The sequence below is a fragment of the Saccoglossus kowalevskii genome, chromosome 8 (genome assembly GCF_978046115.1).
Source record: "Saccoglossus kowalevskii chromosome 8, keSacKowa6.1, whole genome shotgun sequence".
Lineage (NCBI taxonomy): Eukaryota > Metazoa > Hemichordata > Enteropneusta > Harrimaniidae > Saccoglossus > Saccoglossus kowalevskii.
The window spans coordinates 5,308,075-5,327,684 of record NC_140648.1 but is presented as its reverse complement, the minus strand read 5'-3'; the positions used below and the strand labels follow the sequence as shown (position 1 = coordinate 5,327,684).

General features: G+C 37.7%; 1 protein-coding gene across 10 annotated transcripts in view; it reads right to left on the bottom strand.

The window, feature by feature from the left end:
• LOC100369503 (ubiquitin domain-containing protein UBFD1-like) overlaps positions 1-19,610 on the bottom strand; it is a 36,829-nt gene that overhangs the window by 15,736 nt on the left and 1,483 nt on the right. The window contains exons 2-7 of one of the 10 annotated variants that reach the window (XM_085502062.1): positions 15,201-15,329; positions 12,396-12,785; positions 9,600-9,779; positions 6,195-6,292; positions 5,535-5,640; positions 2,826-2,908 (exon numbers count right to left, since the gene is read on the bottom strand). In XM_085502062.1, coding sequence (XP_085358188.1) covers positions 2,826-2,908; positions 5,535-5,640; positions 6,195-6,292; positions 9,600-9,779; positions 12,396-12,785; positions 15,201-15,237 — 894 coding nt within the window. In that variant the 5' untranslated portion in view covers positions 15,238-15,329. The other 9 variants (XM_085502066.1, XM_085502068.1, XM_085502067.1 and 6 more) reach the window with 9 other exon arrangements.

The following is a 19,610-nucleotide window of genomic DNA, read 5'->3' as shown; positions in this document are numbered from 1 at the left end:
ACCCAATGTATGCCATGTGTTGACAGAGGAAGAGAACCCAATGTATGCCATGTGTTGATAGTGGAAGAGAACCCAATGTATGCCATGTGTTGATAGTGGAAGAGAACCCAATGTATGCCATGTGTTGACAAAGAAAAAGAACCCAATGTATGCCATGTGTTGACAGAGGAAGAGAACCCAATGTATGCCATGTGTTGACAGAGGAAGAGAACCCAATGTATGCCATGTGTTGACAGAGAAAGAGAACCCAATGTATGCCATGTGTTGACAGAGAAAGAGAACCCAATGTATGCCATGTGTTGACAGAGGAAGAGAACCCAATGTATGCCATGTGTTGATAGTGGAAGAGAACCCAATGTATGCCATGTGTTGACAGAGGAAGAGAACCCAATGTATGCCATGTGTTGACAGAGAAAGAGAACCCAATGTATGCCATGTGTTGACAGAGAAAGAGAACCCAATGTATGCCATGTGTTGACAGAGGAAGAGAACCCAATGTATGCCATGTGTTGATAGTGGAAGAGAACCCAATGTATGCCATGTGTTGATAGTGGAAGAGAACCCAATGTATGCCATGTGTTGACAAAGAAAAAGAACCCAATGTATGCCATGTGTTGACAGAGGAAGAGAACCCAATGTATGCCATGTGTTGACAGAGAAAGAGAACCCAATGTATGCCATGTGTTGACAGAGAAAGAGAACCCAATGTATGCCATGTGTTGACAGAGAAAGAGAACCCAATGTATGCCATATGTTGACAGAGAAAGAGAACCCAATGTATGCCATGTGTTGACAGATGAAGAGAACCCAATGTATGCCATGTGTTGACAGAGGAAGAGAACCCAATGTATGCCATGTGTTGACAGAGAAAGAGAACCCAATGTATGCCATGTGTTGACAGAGAAAGAGAACCCAATGTATGCCATGTGTTGACAGAGGAAGAGAACCCAATGTATGCCATGTGTTGACAGAGAAAGAGAACCCAATGTATGCCATGTGTTGACAGAGAAAGAGAACCCAATGTATGCCATGTATTGACAGAGAAAAATAACCCAATGTGTGCCATGTGTTGACAGGGGAAGAGAACCCAATGTGTGCCATGTGTTGACAGGGGAAGAGAACCCAATGTATGCCATGTGTTGACAGAGAAAGAGAACCCAATGTATGCCATGTGTTGACAGATGAAGAGAACCCAATGTATGCCATGTGTTGACAGAGAAAGAGAACCCAATGTACATTGTATGCCATGTGTTGACAAAGGAAGAGAACCCAATGTATGCCATGTGTTGACAGAGGAAGAGAACCCAATGTATGCCATGTGTTGACAGAGGAAGAGAACCCAATGTATGCCATGTGTTGACAGAGGAAGAGAACCCAATGTATGCCATGTGTTGACAGAGGAGGAGAACCCAATGTATGCCATGTGTTGACAGAGGAAGAGAACCCAATGTATGCCATGTGTTGACAGAGGAAGAGAACCCAATGTATGCCATGTGTTGACAGAGGAAGAGAACCCAATGTATGCCATGTGTTGACAGAGGAAGAGAACCCAATGTATGCCATGTGTTGACAGAGAAAGAGAACCCAATGTATGCCATGTGTTGACAGAGGAAGAGAACCCAATGTATGCCATGTGTTGACAGAGGAAGAGAACCCAATGTATGCCATGTGTTGACAGAGGAAGAGAACCCAATGTATGCCATGTGTTGACAAAGGAAGAGAACCCAATGTATGCCATGTGTTGACAGAGGAAGAGAACCCAATGTATGCCATGTGTTGACAGAGGAAGAGAACCCAATGTATGCCATGTGTTGACAGAGGAAGAGAACCCAATGTATGCCATGTGTTGACAGAGGAGGAGAACCCAATGTATGCCATGTGTTGACAGAGGAAGAGAACCCAATGTATGCCATGTGTTGACAGAGGAAGAGAACCGAATGTATGCCATGTGTTGACAGAGGAATAGAACCGAATGTATGCCATGTGTTGACAGAGGAAGAGAACCCAATGTATGCCATGTGTTGACAGAGAAAGAGAACCCAATGTATGCCATGTGTTGACAGAGAAAGAGAACCCAATGTATGCCATGTGTTGACAGAGAAATAGAACCCAATGTATGCCATGTGTTGACAGAGGAAGAGAACTCAATGTATGCCATGTGTTGACAGAGGAAGAGAACCGAATGTATGCCATGTGTTGACAGAGGAAGAGAACCGAATGTATGCCATGTGTTGACAGAGGAAGAGAACCCAATGTATGCCATGTGTTGACAGAGAAAGAGAACCCAATGTATGCCATGTGTTGAGAGAGGAAGAGAACCCAATGTATGCCATGTGTTGACAGAGGAAGAGAACCAAATGTATGCCATGTGTTGACAGAGGAAGAGAACCCAATGTATGCCATGTGTTGACAGAGGAAGAGAACCAAATGTATGCCATGTGTTGACAGAGAAAGAGAACCCAATGTATGCCATGTGTTGACAGAGAAAGAGAACCCAATGTATGCCATGTGTTGACAGAGAAATAGAACCCAATGTATGCCATGTGTTGACAGAGGAGGAGAACCCAATGTATGCCATGTGTTGACAGAGGAAGAGAACCGAATGTATGCCATGTGTTGACAGAGGAAGAGAACCCAATGTATGCCATGTGTTGACAGAGAAAGAGAACCCAATGTATGCCATGTGTTGACAGAGGAAGAGAACCCAATGTATGCCATGTGTTGACAGAGAAAGAGAACCCAATGTATGCCATGTGTTGACAGAGGAAGAGAACCCAATGTATGCCATGTGTTGACAGTATTAATGAATAAATGTATATACTAACCAGCATGTGATATTCTTCATGTTCATGTATAGCTTCACTCACTACAGCTTTTATACTGCCCATCGGCAGCTTTTCTGTCCTTTCTGAAATTTAATTTGATACACTTTAGAAACCATTACATTCATCAAATTGACACATTTCATTTGATGCCTTACAATCAGCTTGTGGTAAACATAGTAAATTTGTAATTTGGGGTTGGTTGTTGGTAGGGGCATTATTATTTATAAGACACAACACCGTCTCTGGAGAAATCCGTAGTAAGGTCACTAAAATTTAAGAAAACAAAACAATAAACAAAAAATAACCGACATCAACTGTGACACATTCTTTTAAAAAGACTGGGATATCCAATTCTCTCTATGGAGCTGAGGATAACCTGCTTTACGAAGACCTTGAAACGGATGAAGCAGTTGGTGAAGAAATTGCAGAGATATTTTACAGCGACGACGACGATGATGACGGCAAAGACTTTCATGTGTGTGTTGTGTGTATTTATTGAATATTATGCGAGACTGATATTTGCATGCATTTTGAATGTTTATTCAGGCATTTTTTTACTGTGATTGTTTTGTTAATAAGCTTGAAACATGGAGGTATAAAAATATACCTCCATGCTTGAAGCAATGTCTCAAACATGTGTGCATCTCATTAACATATCATTAACCCTAATTTGCATTTGCGCTGGGCTTTCAAATTGAAGGAAACATCTTCAATTGAAGCCGACCCCAGACTTTTTGTTTTTCAAGTGGGAGAAAGGAGATTTCCATTCTTGATTAAGCTGCGGACTCAAAAAGGAATTTTACAGCAATTAAATTTTTAAAAGTGATCTAATGGAAGTAATAGCCACAGTGTCTTTATAGAGCAGTGTTCTCCACAATCCAAATTAGCTGGTGGGCGGCCTAATTAGCATACATTTGCATATTAATTTGCATGTTATTTACATACAGCATTCTAGCATTTATGTCACTAAGTTATTTACTATTTTCTTTTTAATTTAATTGAAACATGTTACAATTTTTTGAAATACAAACGGATTGGTCACTATCAATATTTACGAAATGCAAAAAGTTTGAAATCGATGATTTATACGTTCGCAAATTGTTCTTGTTCAAGAGCAAGTACAAAACATAATTGAGTTATAATGTAGAAAATATACGAGGTGATTTGTCCCCGAAGCCAAAACGGACGATTTGTCAAAACAAAACCCATAACATTTTTATTTGTGGCACGCTAACGAAAAAATCTTTTGTTTTCCACTGACTTCCTGTTCCGGTCCGTCAGTAAGAATCAGTACTCACCCGTGCCGACGGACGGTAAGATTCATTTACGCATGTACCGTCCACAGGCGCCTGTGGTACGGTCACGATACTTGCGTTTTCATACGTTGTTTTGGAATTCAAGAAAATATTCTAGCAATCGGCAAAATAAAAGAATCTGCTACGTTCTCGAAAGATTAGACATAAAAAATGGATAAATTGAAAAAAGGACATGGAAAAGATAACTAAAATATTATTCAATTACAAATACTCGCGGTAAACTAATCCGGCAGCCATGTTTGATGTTTATTACCGCTTTCCGAATTCAGTACACGAACACCCAGAATGCGTTGTTCCCCTATGCAACTTAGATGCTAAATCGTTACAGCGCCAACAGCGATGGGTGGCCGACGGTCGTTGAATGGGGTAGGCCAAAAGGTCACCAGTTTGCCTTCTCCATGCTGTTTTCATGATGAAAATCGAGCGAACGTTGTAAATACGGCTAGAATTTTAATTTTTGTTCGAGTTTACATACAATCTGCTAATATATTTGTTTATTTTCTGTGCATAAACATTTCGTTCGTATTTACTTCTTTCTTTCGTGATCGGAAGACCATTATTAAAAATACAGCTGTAAATTGAAACCACTGTAGTTGCGTATCGTGAGCAATAAGTGGCAACAACGTCGGGCGACAATGAATTCAGGCGATTGACACATTGCCATGAATACACTCGATAACTGCTTGCAGACTTCCAGTGGTCATTGTTTATGTTTGGACTCATGAAACAATAGCAAAATAAAGGGTTGGGCAACTACTCTTTTGTTTAGGCTTGGGAAGAACAATGCAAGCTTTTTACAAATAATTTCAGCTGGATGTACGTTGGTGGGCGGGTGTTGAGAGTTACTAGGCGGCCGTACAACTTGATGGGCGGGCCGCCCACCTAAAACCCCTTGTGGAGAACACTGTAGAGTGTCTTCCTCAAAACAAATTTGTTAGTGTTCTGTAAACAGATATACCGGTATATTACCTATTTGCCATTAGTGTTCTTGCCATATCACAACCATGGTAGTTTATTTGGTTGTTACCATGGAAATTGCAATTGTTATCTTGTTTGAAATCTCATGGACCCTACATACCAAGTACCAGCTGAGTAGTAGTGAGCTGGTAGTTTTTAAAAAAAGTTGACCTCATCTTTGATGACAGCGGTGCTATAGAAACGTAACTTGTTTATTTTATATAATGATTTCATGTTGCTGCCTTATAGAAAAATTGCATTTAAGAAATTTAGCTTTTTAGTAAATGTGTAATTTTTGTTTATCATCATTTCATCTTGATTCATAACGCCATAAATTTAGGATTCTGGAAAACAAAAAAAAGAGATCAAGGTGCACACAATTCAGTCATAAAGGAATACTTCTCATAGTGCCTTTACCGGTCAAAACTGAACTCACCTTTTGTGCCTAACCAGAGTTGATCTTGTTCTAATTTAAATGTTAGCCGAACCTTTCCACCACTTTTATTGACCATTCCTGACAATGGAACAGAAGGTAGCCTTTCCTGAGAACACAAAACATCATTAGGAGAATTTGTGATAAAATATGTGCAATAGGTTAAAACATTGAAAATGAAACAATTCCCTTATTTTTTTTGTATGTAACAAACAATCATGTCCCCTCACATTCCACCTGCCACTTTGGTTTTTGCCAAAAAAAGTTTTAAATTGCATACATTGTACAAGTTCTGAAGCTGCAACCTGTGAAATATGCACAATAAGTTGTTTTCTTGGTCACATTCTATCCATGCTGGGAAGGTCTGGAGAAAACACTGTACTAGTATTGCACTTAAAGTTTCATGAAAACAACAAGTCCCCATCCAGATTTGTGTGACTGTCAACATTAGTGCCAAATAATTACTTACACTCATGTGACAGACATGACACAAAGTGGAGCCAGTTTATTTGTGTGATTTATTTCTCTCTGACCATGACATTCATTATGCATTTCTAGCATGAAATTGAGGATCATTGATACATTAAGCATTTCTACTGTAACAAAATAAATATAAAAATTAAGTATTAATACACAGTAACGAGAGTATTTATATATAATTACCTTAACTCCTTTGAGTCCAGGAAGTGCATCATCAGGTTTTCCCTTTTCAATAATTTTTAGATGTGGTTTCTGTTTGCTAAGAGGTTCTTTGGTGGGTTCTGTGATGATGAAAATATGTAAATATGGTTCAACAAAGACAATGAGAGAGCATTTTCAGCTTCATTCAACAATATTTGATTTATTAGAAGCACATACAGTCGAACCTGTGTTAACGACCACCTGTGCAGAGCAGCCACCTGCTCATAGCGACCACCTTAGTACAGTCCCTTCGCAATTACAACGTTAAAGACACTGGATATAGCGACCACCTGTCCAACGCGACCAGCGACCACCCTATTGTAGACCTATTCACACTTTAACCTTTGTATAACGACCACCAACGGCCTCAGCAAAAAGACAATAGCTACTTGCGAATCGCTAACAGGAAAGTGGCCATATGTTACGTTCAGATTACCGAGTACGCAATCTTTAGGGCTAATAGACAGGGGTGAACATCGCAACTTGGTTTGTGAAGTTGCGAAAAAGTAAAACAAGCAGCCTCTCGGCTGAGATAGCTCCGCTGTTAGCAAAGCACATTTCAATTAAAGAACAGAAGATATCATTAGAAAATGAACAATATGCATAGTATCAATGCAACGGGACTTGCTGTTTTCAACAAGAATTCAAAAATATAATTTTTAACCATAAATGAGTGTGGTTTTTAACAAGAAGAAATTATCACTTATATTCACCAAAATTAGAGAATTAAAGATATCATTACAAAATGAACAAATCTGAGAGAGGTCCGCATGTAGTACCTATATATGTAATATCAAAGCAATTAGACTTGCGGTTTTTTAACAAGAAGTTGAAAATATCACTTTTTACGAAAAATGACAAAAATATTCACCAAAATTAGAAAATTGAAGATATCATCATGAAATGAACAAATTTGAGAGTGGTTCATATGTAGTATCTATATATATAATATCAAAGCAATTGGACTTGTCGTTTTTAACAAGAAGTCAAAAATATCACTTTTTACCAAAAATGACAAAAATATTTACCAAAATTAGAGAATTAAAGATATCATTACAAAATGAACAAATCTGAGAGAGATTCACATGTAGTACCTATATATGTATTATCAAAGCAATTGGACTTGCGGTTTTTAACAAGAAGTCGAAAATATCACTTTTTACCAAAAATGACAAAAATATTCACCAAAATTAGAAAATTGAAGATATCATTACAAAATGAACAAATCTGAGAGAGATACACATGTAGTACCTATATATGTAATATCAAAGCAATTGGACTTGCGTTTTTTAACAAGAAGTCAAAAATATCACTTTTTACCAAAAATGACAAAAATATTCACCAAAATTAGAGAATTGAAGATATCATCATGAAATGAACAAATCTGAGAGAGGTCTACCCAAGGTACATATACACCAAGTTTCAAAGCATTCAGGCCATGTAGTTTTCAAGAAGAAGTCGAAAAAGTAAAACATTGACACGGACGACGGACACCGGACGACGACGTCGGACAATCACTCATATGATAAGCTCCGCTCGACAAAGTCAACAGCGGAGCTAAAAAAAAAGTTGAATATCATCTGAATGTAACGTCTGGAGACTGGAAAGATTTTAACAACAAATTAAAACAGTTTCATTCAAAATTTGAAATGAAAAACTAGCTTGTTTCTGATCGGTACCACCCCCGGTATACTATCGATCCCCAGCCGGCCAGCGGCACTTCTGTGGACTGTCTCGCACATGAAGAGCAAACTCCCCCCGTCTCGAAAACAAGAACAATGAACCAGATTTATTAAATGAGAGATGTTTTATTTACATTGTCGACATGAAATATCCAACAAAATAATAAAACATTCGTTTTCATCGCGGGATTGCAAAGTCCGACCTATTTTGGCCGCCATGTTGTTTGTTGTTGATCGTTATAAATTATGCTACTAAAGCTAGCGCATGGGCAAAACGTATTGTTACTGAGGGGTCATCTCGGGGTTATTCTCAACGAAAGATGTTTTCTATTTTGATCCTCTTTTTATATAAACAGTAATATCAATAATTCGCAATCGAGCAAATTTGTTTGGGCAGTTTTGACAGGTCGATGCTTGCAACAAATAACTGTAAAATGTACGATCACCGCGTTTCATTTCCGGTTCGTTTGACTTTCTGATTCAACACCGAGAGTTGGAGCAATCGTTATGAGTTTGGTAAATTTTGTTTATTACCAATGCTTCTTCATTTTTAATGTTTGTTTTTTCAAACACGGCAACTTTTCCTGTGCATTTTGTCACAGTGTACAATCGACAATACTAACGATGGGACTGATTACCGCCTGTGATGGAATATGTGTAAGAGACTGGGGAATAAGACTGCATGGCGAGAGTGTGAAAGTCCGAGCTGAAACACCAATGAAAATGAGTGATTTTTATTAAAAAGACCTGTTCATTGTAGGTTTGTTTTTATGTTTTGCTTATGATCTCCCTTAACATTCCGGCCCTAATTAATATTCATGATTAAATGAATAAATTAGGCCACCTCCATATAAAGACCATCTGTCTATAAAGGACAGTTTGGCTCAGTCCACTGACTGTCCTTTATAGACAGGTTTGACTGTATATAGCCCTGAGATGAGTCTCGTAGATTGGCCTCTTTCCACTGAACATCCATCCCCCACAGAGCTGAGAAGATGTATAGACAGGGGATTTATGGAAGAGAACCTTTCAAGCATTTTTTCTGTTTGTATATTAAGGGAATACGTTGTTCAATCAAGCTAACAACCATAAATACCTTTCTCATGAATGAAACAGTTAGCTGGTTTCTAGATCCAAAAGTCATGAGTTCGGTCCACCCTTGAATTTAGTTAAGTATGAAACGTATGGGTGGGGGCCAAAAAAGATTGTTGGTCACCGTATGAGTCCCAAATGTCATGGAGAATTGTCATAATTGACTTTGTCACACTTTTTTCATAAGTATTATAATTGTCCCAATATTGTGAAAAACATTTCTTGTGTGATAATATTTTTCTATTATATACAAATATACATATGTGCAGTAACATGCTCAGTAGTGCAAAATTTGAAGTTACTTCCCATAATGCATTGCACATATGTACAGTAACATGCTCAGTAGTGCAAAATTTGAAGTTGTCTCCCACAATGCATTGCACATATGTGCAGTAACATGCTCAGTATTGCAAAATTTGAATTAGCCTCTTACTGCCTCAGATACGACTCATTTTGGCCATAGCCACACATCTTATAGGCAAGTGCATACACTACTACCGTAATAGTACAGTAAGTGAAATTGCCAAATGAGAAATGAAATGTGTTAGATTGGATTAGAGTGCACACTTATTGATACACTAGAATTCACAAGTCGGTAGTGAGGAGTAATCACCTGTTTCTGTCTTCTCTTCTTTAGCAGCTTCTGCAGCTGGTGTATTGACAGCGATAACATCAGTAAGTGTGGATCCAACCACCATCACTTTAGCACCTTTTATCACTTTGGAATCTCTTAGTGTTTTGTCATCTTTCATCAAACCTTTAAACATAACTTTCTGCATTGCAGGTGGAACAGCTATAAATATGAAGAGATTCATTGAAATAACAATCATTATTTTAACACACAGCTTTTTAAAAGCCTCAACAGAAAGCTGATATGAATGGTATATAATGGCGTCAGCTGATGAAGAGACTGTTCACACTAAAATTAATACAATTATCCTTTCATCTACCCCTGCTCCCCAACAAATTCAACATGTACCTAGTTTACCTGCAGCTACAATTGGCGTAGTTTTTTTATTTTCAAAACAATATTTTGCATGAAAAAATATGCTTGTATCTCAAAGAATTTTTATTAAAAAAAATTATTATCTTCACATTTTTAAACAATTTATGAAGACCAATCAGATCTGATTTTAAAAACTAGGAAAATTTATCTTTTCAGCTTTTTTCAAATATTAGCTACATTAATGTGTAGAACTGGCCTATGTTGAGTGGTTTGTGCAGTACAGGTCTGCAATGAGCACTACGTGTAGAAAAGGCCTGCAATGAACACTACGTGTAGAAGAGGTCTGCAATGAGAGGTATGTGTAGAAGAGGCCTGAGATGAGTGCTATGTGTAGAAGAAGTCTGGGATGAACGCTATGTGTAGAAGAGGCCTGCAATGAATGCCATGTGTAGAACAGGCCTATGTTGAGTGGTTTGTGCAGAACAGGTCTGCAATGAGCACTATGTGTAGAAGAGGCCTGCAATGAACACTACGTGTAGAAGAGGTCTGCAATGAGAGGTATGTGTAGAAGAGGCCTGAGATGAGTGCTATGTGTAGAAGAAGTCTGGGATGAACGCTATGTGTACAAGAGGCCTGCAATGAATGCCATGTGTAGAACAGGCCTATGTTGAGTGGTTTGTGCAGAAGAGGTCTGCAATGATCACTATGTGTAGAAGAGGCCTGCAATGAACAGTACATGTAGAAGAGGTCTGCGATGAGTGGTATGTGCAGAAGAGGCCTGCGATGAGTGCTATGTGTAGAAGAGGCCTGCGATGAGTGGTATGTGTAGAAGAAAACTGCGATGAACACTACGTGTAGAAGAGGCCTGCGATGAGTGCTATGTGTAGAAGAGGCCTGCGATGAGTGCTATGTGTAGAAGAGGCCTGCGATGAGTGGTATGTGTAGAAGAAAACTGCGATGAACACTACGTGTAGAAGAGGCCTGCAATGAATGCCATGTGTAGAACAGGCCTATGTTGAGTGGTTTGTGCAGTACAGGTCTGCAATGAGCACTACGTGTAGAAAAGGCCTGCAATGAACACTACGTGTAGAAGAGGTCTGCAATGAGAGGTATGTGTAGAAGAGGCCTGAGATGAGTGCTATGTGTAGAAGAAGTCTGGGATGAACGCTATGTGTAGAAGAGGCCTGCAATGAATGCCATGTGTAGAACAGGCCTATGTTGAGTGGTTTGTGCAGAACAGGTCTGCAATGAGCACTATGTGTAGAAGAGGCCTGCAATGAACACTACGTGTAGAAGAGGTCTGCAATGAGAGGTATGTGTAGAAGAGGCCTGAGATGAGTGCTATGTGTAGAAGAGGCCTGCGATGAGTGCTATGTGTAGAAGAAGTCTGCAATGAACACTACGTGTAAAAGAGAACTGCAATGAGCACTATGTATAGAAGAGGCCTGCGATGAGCGCTGTGTACAGAAGAGGCCTGCAATGAGTGCTATGTGCAGAAGAGGCCTGCGATAAGTGCTATGTGTTGAAGAGGTCTGTGATGAGCGCTGTGTACAGAAGAGGTCTGCAATGAGTGCTATGTGAAAAAGAGGCCTGCGATGAGCAATATGTGTTGAAGAGATCTGAGATGAGCGCTGTGTACAGAAGAGGTCTGTGATGAACGCTATGTATAGAAGAGGCCTGCGATGAGCACTATATGCAGAACAGGTCTGCAATGAGCACTATAATAGATCTTGTCATTTTTCTTACCGGCATCTGAAACAATGAGGTAATGGTAACTAATTATTTCTGGTTGAACTAAAGTTTGACAGATTGATATTGAAACATATCATCAGGTGACATCTCGGACACTTGTAATTTGAATATGGACAAGGCCATTCAAACATGATATTCAACAATCGTTATTATTTCCTTTACAACATAACATATGGGTTATGTGGATCTGTGCAATATGTGTACATTGCTGGCAATGGGTTTCCTATCATCTTTTTCCAATACCTGCTGTGAATCATAAATGGACAATCATGAATGTACCAGTAGATTGGTGTCACCTATGATACACTTTTTGTAACCGTTTTTTGAAAGATTATTCCATATAGGCGGCCATTAAAATAAAATCGTGAAACAAAGAGACAGTAAACCCAGTCCATGTGCCATTGTATCATGTCTTGCCTTTTGTACAGATTTTTAACTTACAGCCACAAAATAACTGCAGCTGCAAATAAACTACCGGTACTACTCAACAACATGTTCACAGGGTTCAAAGATTGAAGTTTCAAACAAAGCAGAAACTGAATACATAGATACTGATAGCATGCCTGAGAAATGACATTAGATGGACAGAGGCACATAAGCTCTGCATATTTCAGGCCACCAAGATTTACATGCAGCTCCATTGGCTCAAAGGACATTGCAGTGACAGAGAAGATTATTCTTATACACCAGTGACTAGTGAATACAACTCACCTGTCAATGTCTGGATATGTTGTTTTAAATTAGCTACAGTATTATCCAATTCAAATGTAATATCATATTTTCTCTTATTATAAACAATTTTAAAATCTACAGTTTCTTTAGGTGTGGCACTTTGTGTGGAGGGTGTGGACACAGTGCCCTGCTTGTTGGCAGACTCAGAAGTCATTTTGTTAGCTTGCTCTGATTGTTCTGATTCCTCACTCACAACTGATGCTGCAGTTGTTGTTGTTGCACTGTTGTTACTGATAGTTTGTGAGGTTGTTGTACTCTCCTCCTTTGTACTGGTATCCATTTTGGCATTCTGACTATCACCACTGCCACTTGAAATAGTATCAGTTGATTTTTTTTCTTCTTTCATTTGCATATCCATCTTGCTTTCTACTGGATTATAAAAATATAAAGTTTTTGTTTATGCAGAGAATATATAGAATATATTAAAAATTGTTAATGACACAGTCCCCGTACAAAATTTGGTGATCTGACATATCAATTTGATGCTGATGAATTCATTGAGATTAGATTGAAACCATTAATAGTTGATAGATTTGTAAAAAATTATGATTTAGTGCTTTTACACGAGAATTGGACATTGGGCAGTCATATTGAATCAAATTATAAAATAATGTTGATGTTGACGTATCTATTGGTATTATACTGTCTTTGTACAAAATTTAAACAGAAATGTTCATTGCATTCATGGGAAAGTAGGCATCATACCAACTTTGATCTAAATTGGCCTAGTCATCTCTGAGAAACAGCTCCTTAAATCATTTTGTTTATAGGTATAATTTAGTTTCCTCTAGTACTGATTAAACACAGACTACTGAGAAGATATTGTACAGTATTTAGATTAGATGCGGCATATGCTCACAAGACTGAACAAATATTTGGTGTTCATGGATTTCTCAAAAATGAACCGGGACAGGATGTTAGGAGAAAACAACAAATTTTTTTTGTTAGGATGAGGGAAAGTTGGTTGGTGTACGCGAAGGAAAGCGAAGACTGTCTGTGTTTGTGATTGATCCTGGAACGGTTTGGGTGATCACAATCTGATGCATTGTACAGGCTTTAATTATTTTGGCTATAAACTTATTTTTATTTTATTTTATTTTGTATTTCTTTTGTTATTAATGCCTTTTTATTTTATTATTCTACTTTGATTTTGAGATTTATTTTTAATTCAGCCCTACATACTTCTGAGCCTCTGCCTATGTAATGAGTTTTCAACGAGACCCACTATCGACGATTTTAGTCAACGAATCACAGATTTCCTTCTATAGCACGCCTGATGATGTCACCGGACAGAATCGGGTCGCAAACATACTAAAAAAAAATGGCGGATTATATCAACATTAGCGAAGAAAACGATCAGGAAAAACACGGCTTTTCGGTACATTGTCAAATGCATTGAAAGTCATCATTTTTATGTTTATATTGTGACTTGAATGATTCCAGTTTAGATCGTTATTTTGCGTAGTTATTCCGGGAGTGACGATTTTTTTCCACCGATTGGACTGAACACAGGTATCATTTTCCAGTCACTTGCCCTGGAGACGGGCGATGTTTTGTTGACGATCGCGCCAGAATCATCTATGGTATTGAAGCAGAAGCTGTAAATATTCATCAAAATGTATCAACATTTTGTACATTATACAATAACTCTTTATTAAAGTAATTGAGCTGATTTGGACTGGAATAAAATATTTTTTATTTGGAACACATCAAAATTGCTCAGGAAACACTTTTTGCTCCAATATTCTGCATCGATGCCATGGGCTGGTGATCGTTAAAATCAGTTTGCATTGTTTACTATAACTGCATACAGTGTTCTAATCATTACAATTTACTTATTTTTTGCTTCCATTCTAGATAATTATGCTCAGTGTTTGATTGAAGCGATTACTGAATAAACAAACCTTGGCTGGCAAAAATGCATCAGGACACTACACATTTGTTGGAAGTGAAAAAAATATTCAATGTAATGACAAAACTTGTAAAATGCTGTGGAATTTCTTTTGTAAATAAAAAAGTATACTAGTAATTTTTTATTAATGGTTTATTCAAGAGGGCAAAATATAATGTACAGAAAGATTGCCCGTAGAGTATCGCTACACTGAAAAGTAAGCAACTGACAGCTTGTATAAAAGGGGTCTGTGATTGGCTGTTACTTATGCAAGATTTGAAAAAAATTTACATAGGCATTTGGTCAGATCCTTGTTAGCTTTTGCAATTACCAAAACTTCCAAAAATACATACTAGATCAAAATAAAATAAATATATAAAAAACAAAAGTCAAAACTAGGATCTTATTTTAATGAGATTGGGGTGATCATAATAGAGGCATGTTTTTGAGAATGACTGGATCTTTTCCTTCCCAGAATCTACAAACACTGCTTTTGTCAGGTGACAATGTTTTGGAGGACATCTTTAAAAGTAGTACCAACTGTAATGCCTCAACCAATTAACGACGAGTATAAGAAAGATTGCATATTGGCAGTGTATATTCGTAGAAATAAAATTTCACATGGGAGATTGTGGCTGGACATCAGGCTACACAGTAGTATGAACATTTGAACATGGGGGAAAGTGAAGGTCTGTGAAAAAACGTGCTGGCAATGTATTAATAGTGACTAAGGCCTTCTTAGAATTTTGAATGTGCATGAGGGCGCTTTCATGTAAATCTGAAGAGTAATAATGACGGAAAGGTTGTGTATTGATATACGATTATACATTTGAATAACGCATAGTGTTTGAAGCATCTCGAATGAACGATGATCGGAGCAAAATTACGCTTACAACAACATGCACCTGTGACAATGCGGAAGTGACTCATCCGTTTTGGTCCTTGGCAGTGCACGGGTCACACATCTCAACTCAATCATGTTTCAATAGTCCGACAATCGTCTGTTTGGGAATGGACCACATCTACAAACAGCAAGATTTTTGACAGACAGAGCCCAAAACTACATACCAGTTTCAACCTGTATCCCTTAAAATATAATATGCAATGATCTATGTACGCATTACTTGGTTGCGCAACAAAAAAAAAACCTACCTACGTCTTCCGCCATTTTACATTATGCTCCCTAAGAACATCGTCAGTGGGAATGTACCCCCTAGGATACTACAATTTACCTCAACACCCGGATGTAAAAAGTCGCGTTTTACATCACGTATATTATATAGACTGGCAAAGTCGGGACTGCTTTTTTGTGTTACAAAAAAAATATACTTAATTGTCAATTTGGCCTTTTTAGCGTGATTGTGAAATTAAAATTAGGTGCCGTGAATTAAATAAATTTATCTATATTTCGAGGCAAATGCATTTACATGTAATTAAACATTTACAAACATTCCTTTAGTTGTCGGCTAAACTGCTGCAAAGTTACACAGAGAACATTACAGTTATGCAAATTAAATTGACTGATGCCAAACATTAATTAATAGTAATATGCATATTAATTAACTATTATCATCTTGTATTATTTTGTACCCTAACAGTCAATACATTTGCCCACGGTGTATTCACATCCACTGACATCCCAAGAACTAAACTGACAACTAATTTCACTGCAGCTTGGTTCTTGTCCCTAAATAAACAGATCATAAAAACGCTATATTGCTATCATTTTCCCTTGTAACATCGCAATTCCTTGGAATGTTCATAGTGGCATTTGTTTTGATTTTGGTACATTCAATTCCAACAGCCGGCGCCCTAGACACAACTATTTTCACTAGGGTTGATAGGTTATTTAACGTAACCCACGTTAGCTGTAAATATGACCAACATATTGTCATTCTTATTCAAATTACAACTAACTGTAGACTAGCAATGTTCCAAAGAAAATTGATAGGGAAATTATTTTTAACCATTGTCAAATATTTGGTAGTCATTGTGAAAATGGGATTGTGGAGTTTGCGTAAATTTTTCATTAAAACAATCTCTCAATTACTGACGTTTTTCAATATAAGGCTCTCCGACAATCACTCTAAAACCATTTGATAGCAACCAAATGGCTTCTTGTTTATGAGCCCAGATTTCAGATATTACTAATTTCTATTTTCTAAGTTTATTACCCATAACACAGTGATTGTTAAAGTAATTGTGATACAATCTGATAGAAAACACAATTACAGGAGTAGGTCACAGGAATATGTAATACTTGGTAACAGCTAGTCGGGACAGACCTCATAAATGACATTGACATAAATTTAAATAAAACAATGTTATATTCGTAATATAGGGAAATATTGCGCGACTTGCGAATAAAAAATCAGATTGAATGAATACACTTGTTTCAAGAAGAGCTGCTCTGATATGTTTCTGAATGTGGCCTTGGTCTTATTTCTTAAGGATACAGGGGGACTATTACACAGTTTAGCACCTGAATGACATACAGCGAATTGATCGACTGATGTATTCATCTGGGGACAATAAAATCATTGCAACAATTTTGTCTTATGGCTATGATGTGTTAAGATTAGGTTATAAGTCAGCATATTAGTATTATTAGCCACCACAGTATCTTGGGGTCAGTCAGATAATTTTCAAATCTGTGATTTAGGAGCCGGTACCACAATGTTCATGTTTCAACAGGCCTGGAGCGTCCTTACTAGTGCACTCAAGTACAGCCTGGTGAATCACCACGCACATAAGTGGACGGCACGGAGTTGTTTCAACATTGATTTTGATTGGCTGACATTAGTAAATTACCATGGAAACTCGTATGCACAGACTGACCCATACCAGGCCATGTTCGCAATGTAAACGCCCTCTGCTTATGCCTGGTCCCATACTTAATGCCCCCCCCCCCCAGGCAGATTCACTACACTAGTCCATTATTCTTAGTTTATTCGCAAATGTTAACGTAACGTGACGTGATTCATAGTATTAAATACATTGTGAAGTCAGTAACAATTCCAACTGTATCCTTTCCTTCACCAAACTGAAAAAGTAAATCATCCACTAAATTGACCATGAAGAGTTTTGCACTATAGTATTTACGAAAGCCATATTGATGTTCGAATAAAATGTATTGCTGTAAATGTTGACCATCTGAGCATTTTACTCAGAATGGGGAGAACAGAAATTCAATAATTCATAGGAGAATTTTTTGAGCATTTTATAAAGTTACTTTGGCAATTTTAAAAGCTTTCGGCACTTTGTCAGACGGATTGAAAATATAACAAAGCGGTTTAGAAATTTCAACTGCTGATTCTGTTTGACGCCGTACTGGCATATCATAGCCAGATGACTGGAGCACGGACGCTACTTTTTTCGGTGACGTAGGTCAGACAACAGAGTTCTTACATGGTTGTTTAAAGTGGGAGGGTCGTCACCTGTGCACGCGCGGGAATTGAGTCCCAAGCGACCATAACACACGCTAAAAACTCATAGACGCTTGTTTGTAAACAATGACACGCTATGGCTGGTATTTTTTATAGATATTTTTCATTCTGTTCATCTGTTTTTTCCAGTTTAAAAAATACGAGCTGGTTGGAGCTTTCATCCTTTGTCCATTTCTTACACTAGATACCAGCCGATACCCCCCCCCCACCCCTCTCATAGAGAGTGCGTACAGTCAATCATAGTTTCTGGGCTCCCTGTGGATTATTTTGTTTCTTTATGTCACTAGCATTTACTTCCAGTTCGATTGAAGATTCATTTTTATGCACGCTACCAATAAGTGCATGGATGACGAAGCCCCTCGCCCACATCACATTTAACGAGTTAATACTCGATGCACAGATGCTCAGGGACAATATGCAGACCAGATTAGTTTTTGGTTGAAACCATGCATATTAAGTAGTTGCAGATAGAACCATGCAACTTGTGCTAAATTTTTTGCCACCAAAATATCAAATCGTATATGGCCATTATTTCATCAACTAATTATAATTGTTAAAGGGGCACTTCCAGTTGAGCCTAATCTCACAATAAATTTACTTTCTGGATCAAAATTACAATGGCTAACAAAAGATTGATTAACTTTGTAAACATAGACAATAGTGTCCCATGATTCTTTGGTGCAATCCATGGGATTGAGCGGTTCCCCCTTTAAACTATGGCCAATTGGAACCACCCTGATCATTGCTTGCAGTTATATTGTCAAATTGGTAGCTCTAAGAAATTTAATCTCTCGTATCGTACAAACAAAATTTGGACAATTGTAATACATGCATGGTGCTCATACAAAACTGAAGTAAAATTTGCCAGACATGCCTAGAAAATCCTTCAAAAGTTCAAATAATTTTATTGGCTTAGACAAAAATGGCCATCAGAACAAAATGAAATCAACATGCACGACTTTGTAACACCTTAAACAAAATCTGCTTGCATCTTATTTTGACCAGACTTGTGTCATTTCTACTTACAAGCACACATGCTTCTAACAGATCAAATGCAGCATTTGAAAAAAGTAACTGCAGTGATCAGGTTGGTTCTACACATCTTCTAAAACAAGTAAAAATTGGCCGATTAATATGTAAATTATGTCAATGTGCATTATTAATCAGGTGTACACATCACCCAAAATAATCCAAGAAGGAAGTTTTATTGAAACATGTTGGTAGTAGCAAAGGAAAGAAAAAATTTGGTTAATATGCAAATTAGTCATTAACATGCATGGGGATTTGTATTAAGAGCTTTTACATGATTCGCGACAAGTTCAAATGTACATTTATTTTACCCAGTAACGCACTCTCCACCAGAGTAGGGTAAACTAATCGTGAACTCCGCTTTGGCCATGTTTTATGCCTTTTTAAATTTCGTTGATTCGTATTATCCTATTCTCGTAACAAATACAAATTTTTCGAAATAGTTGGCAGCTGTGAACATTTTTTTAAAATTCTTTTTGTAGATTTGGGGCTCATAACATGCGATACTGCAATGGCAACCACATCACACCGAAATGATTACATAGAACTAATCTTACCAAAGTTCCAAATCACCTTGTTGAAACCTTTTGGTTTGTAGATTCTACAAAATGAATATCAATTTATTTCTACCGATAGTTTCAAATCTACATACATCATGGAGTTGAACAATTACCCACATTAACTAGGAGTTTGTTTACTGAATGAGCTAAGCAGACAAATTATGGTTTATGCAAGTTCACCGCTACATACAAGGTGTTATTTCGAGATATGAAATCAGTTACTCAAGCCCAAAAGGAGCTGTACAAAAACAATCTACAATAAGACATC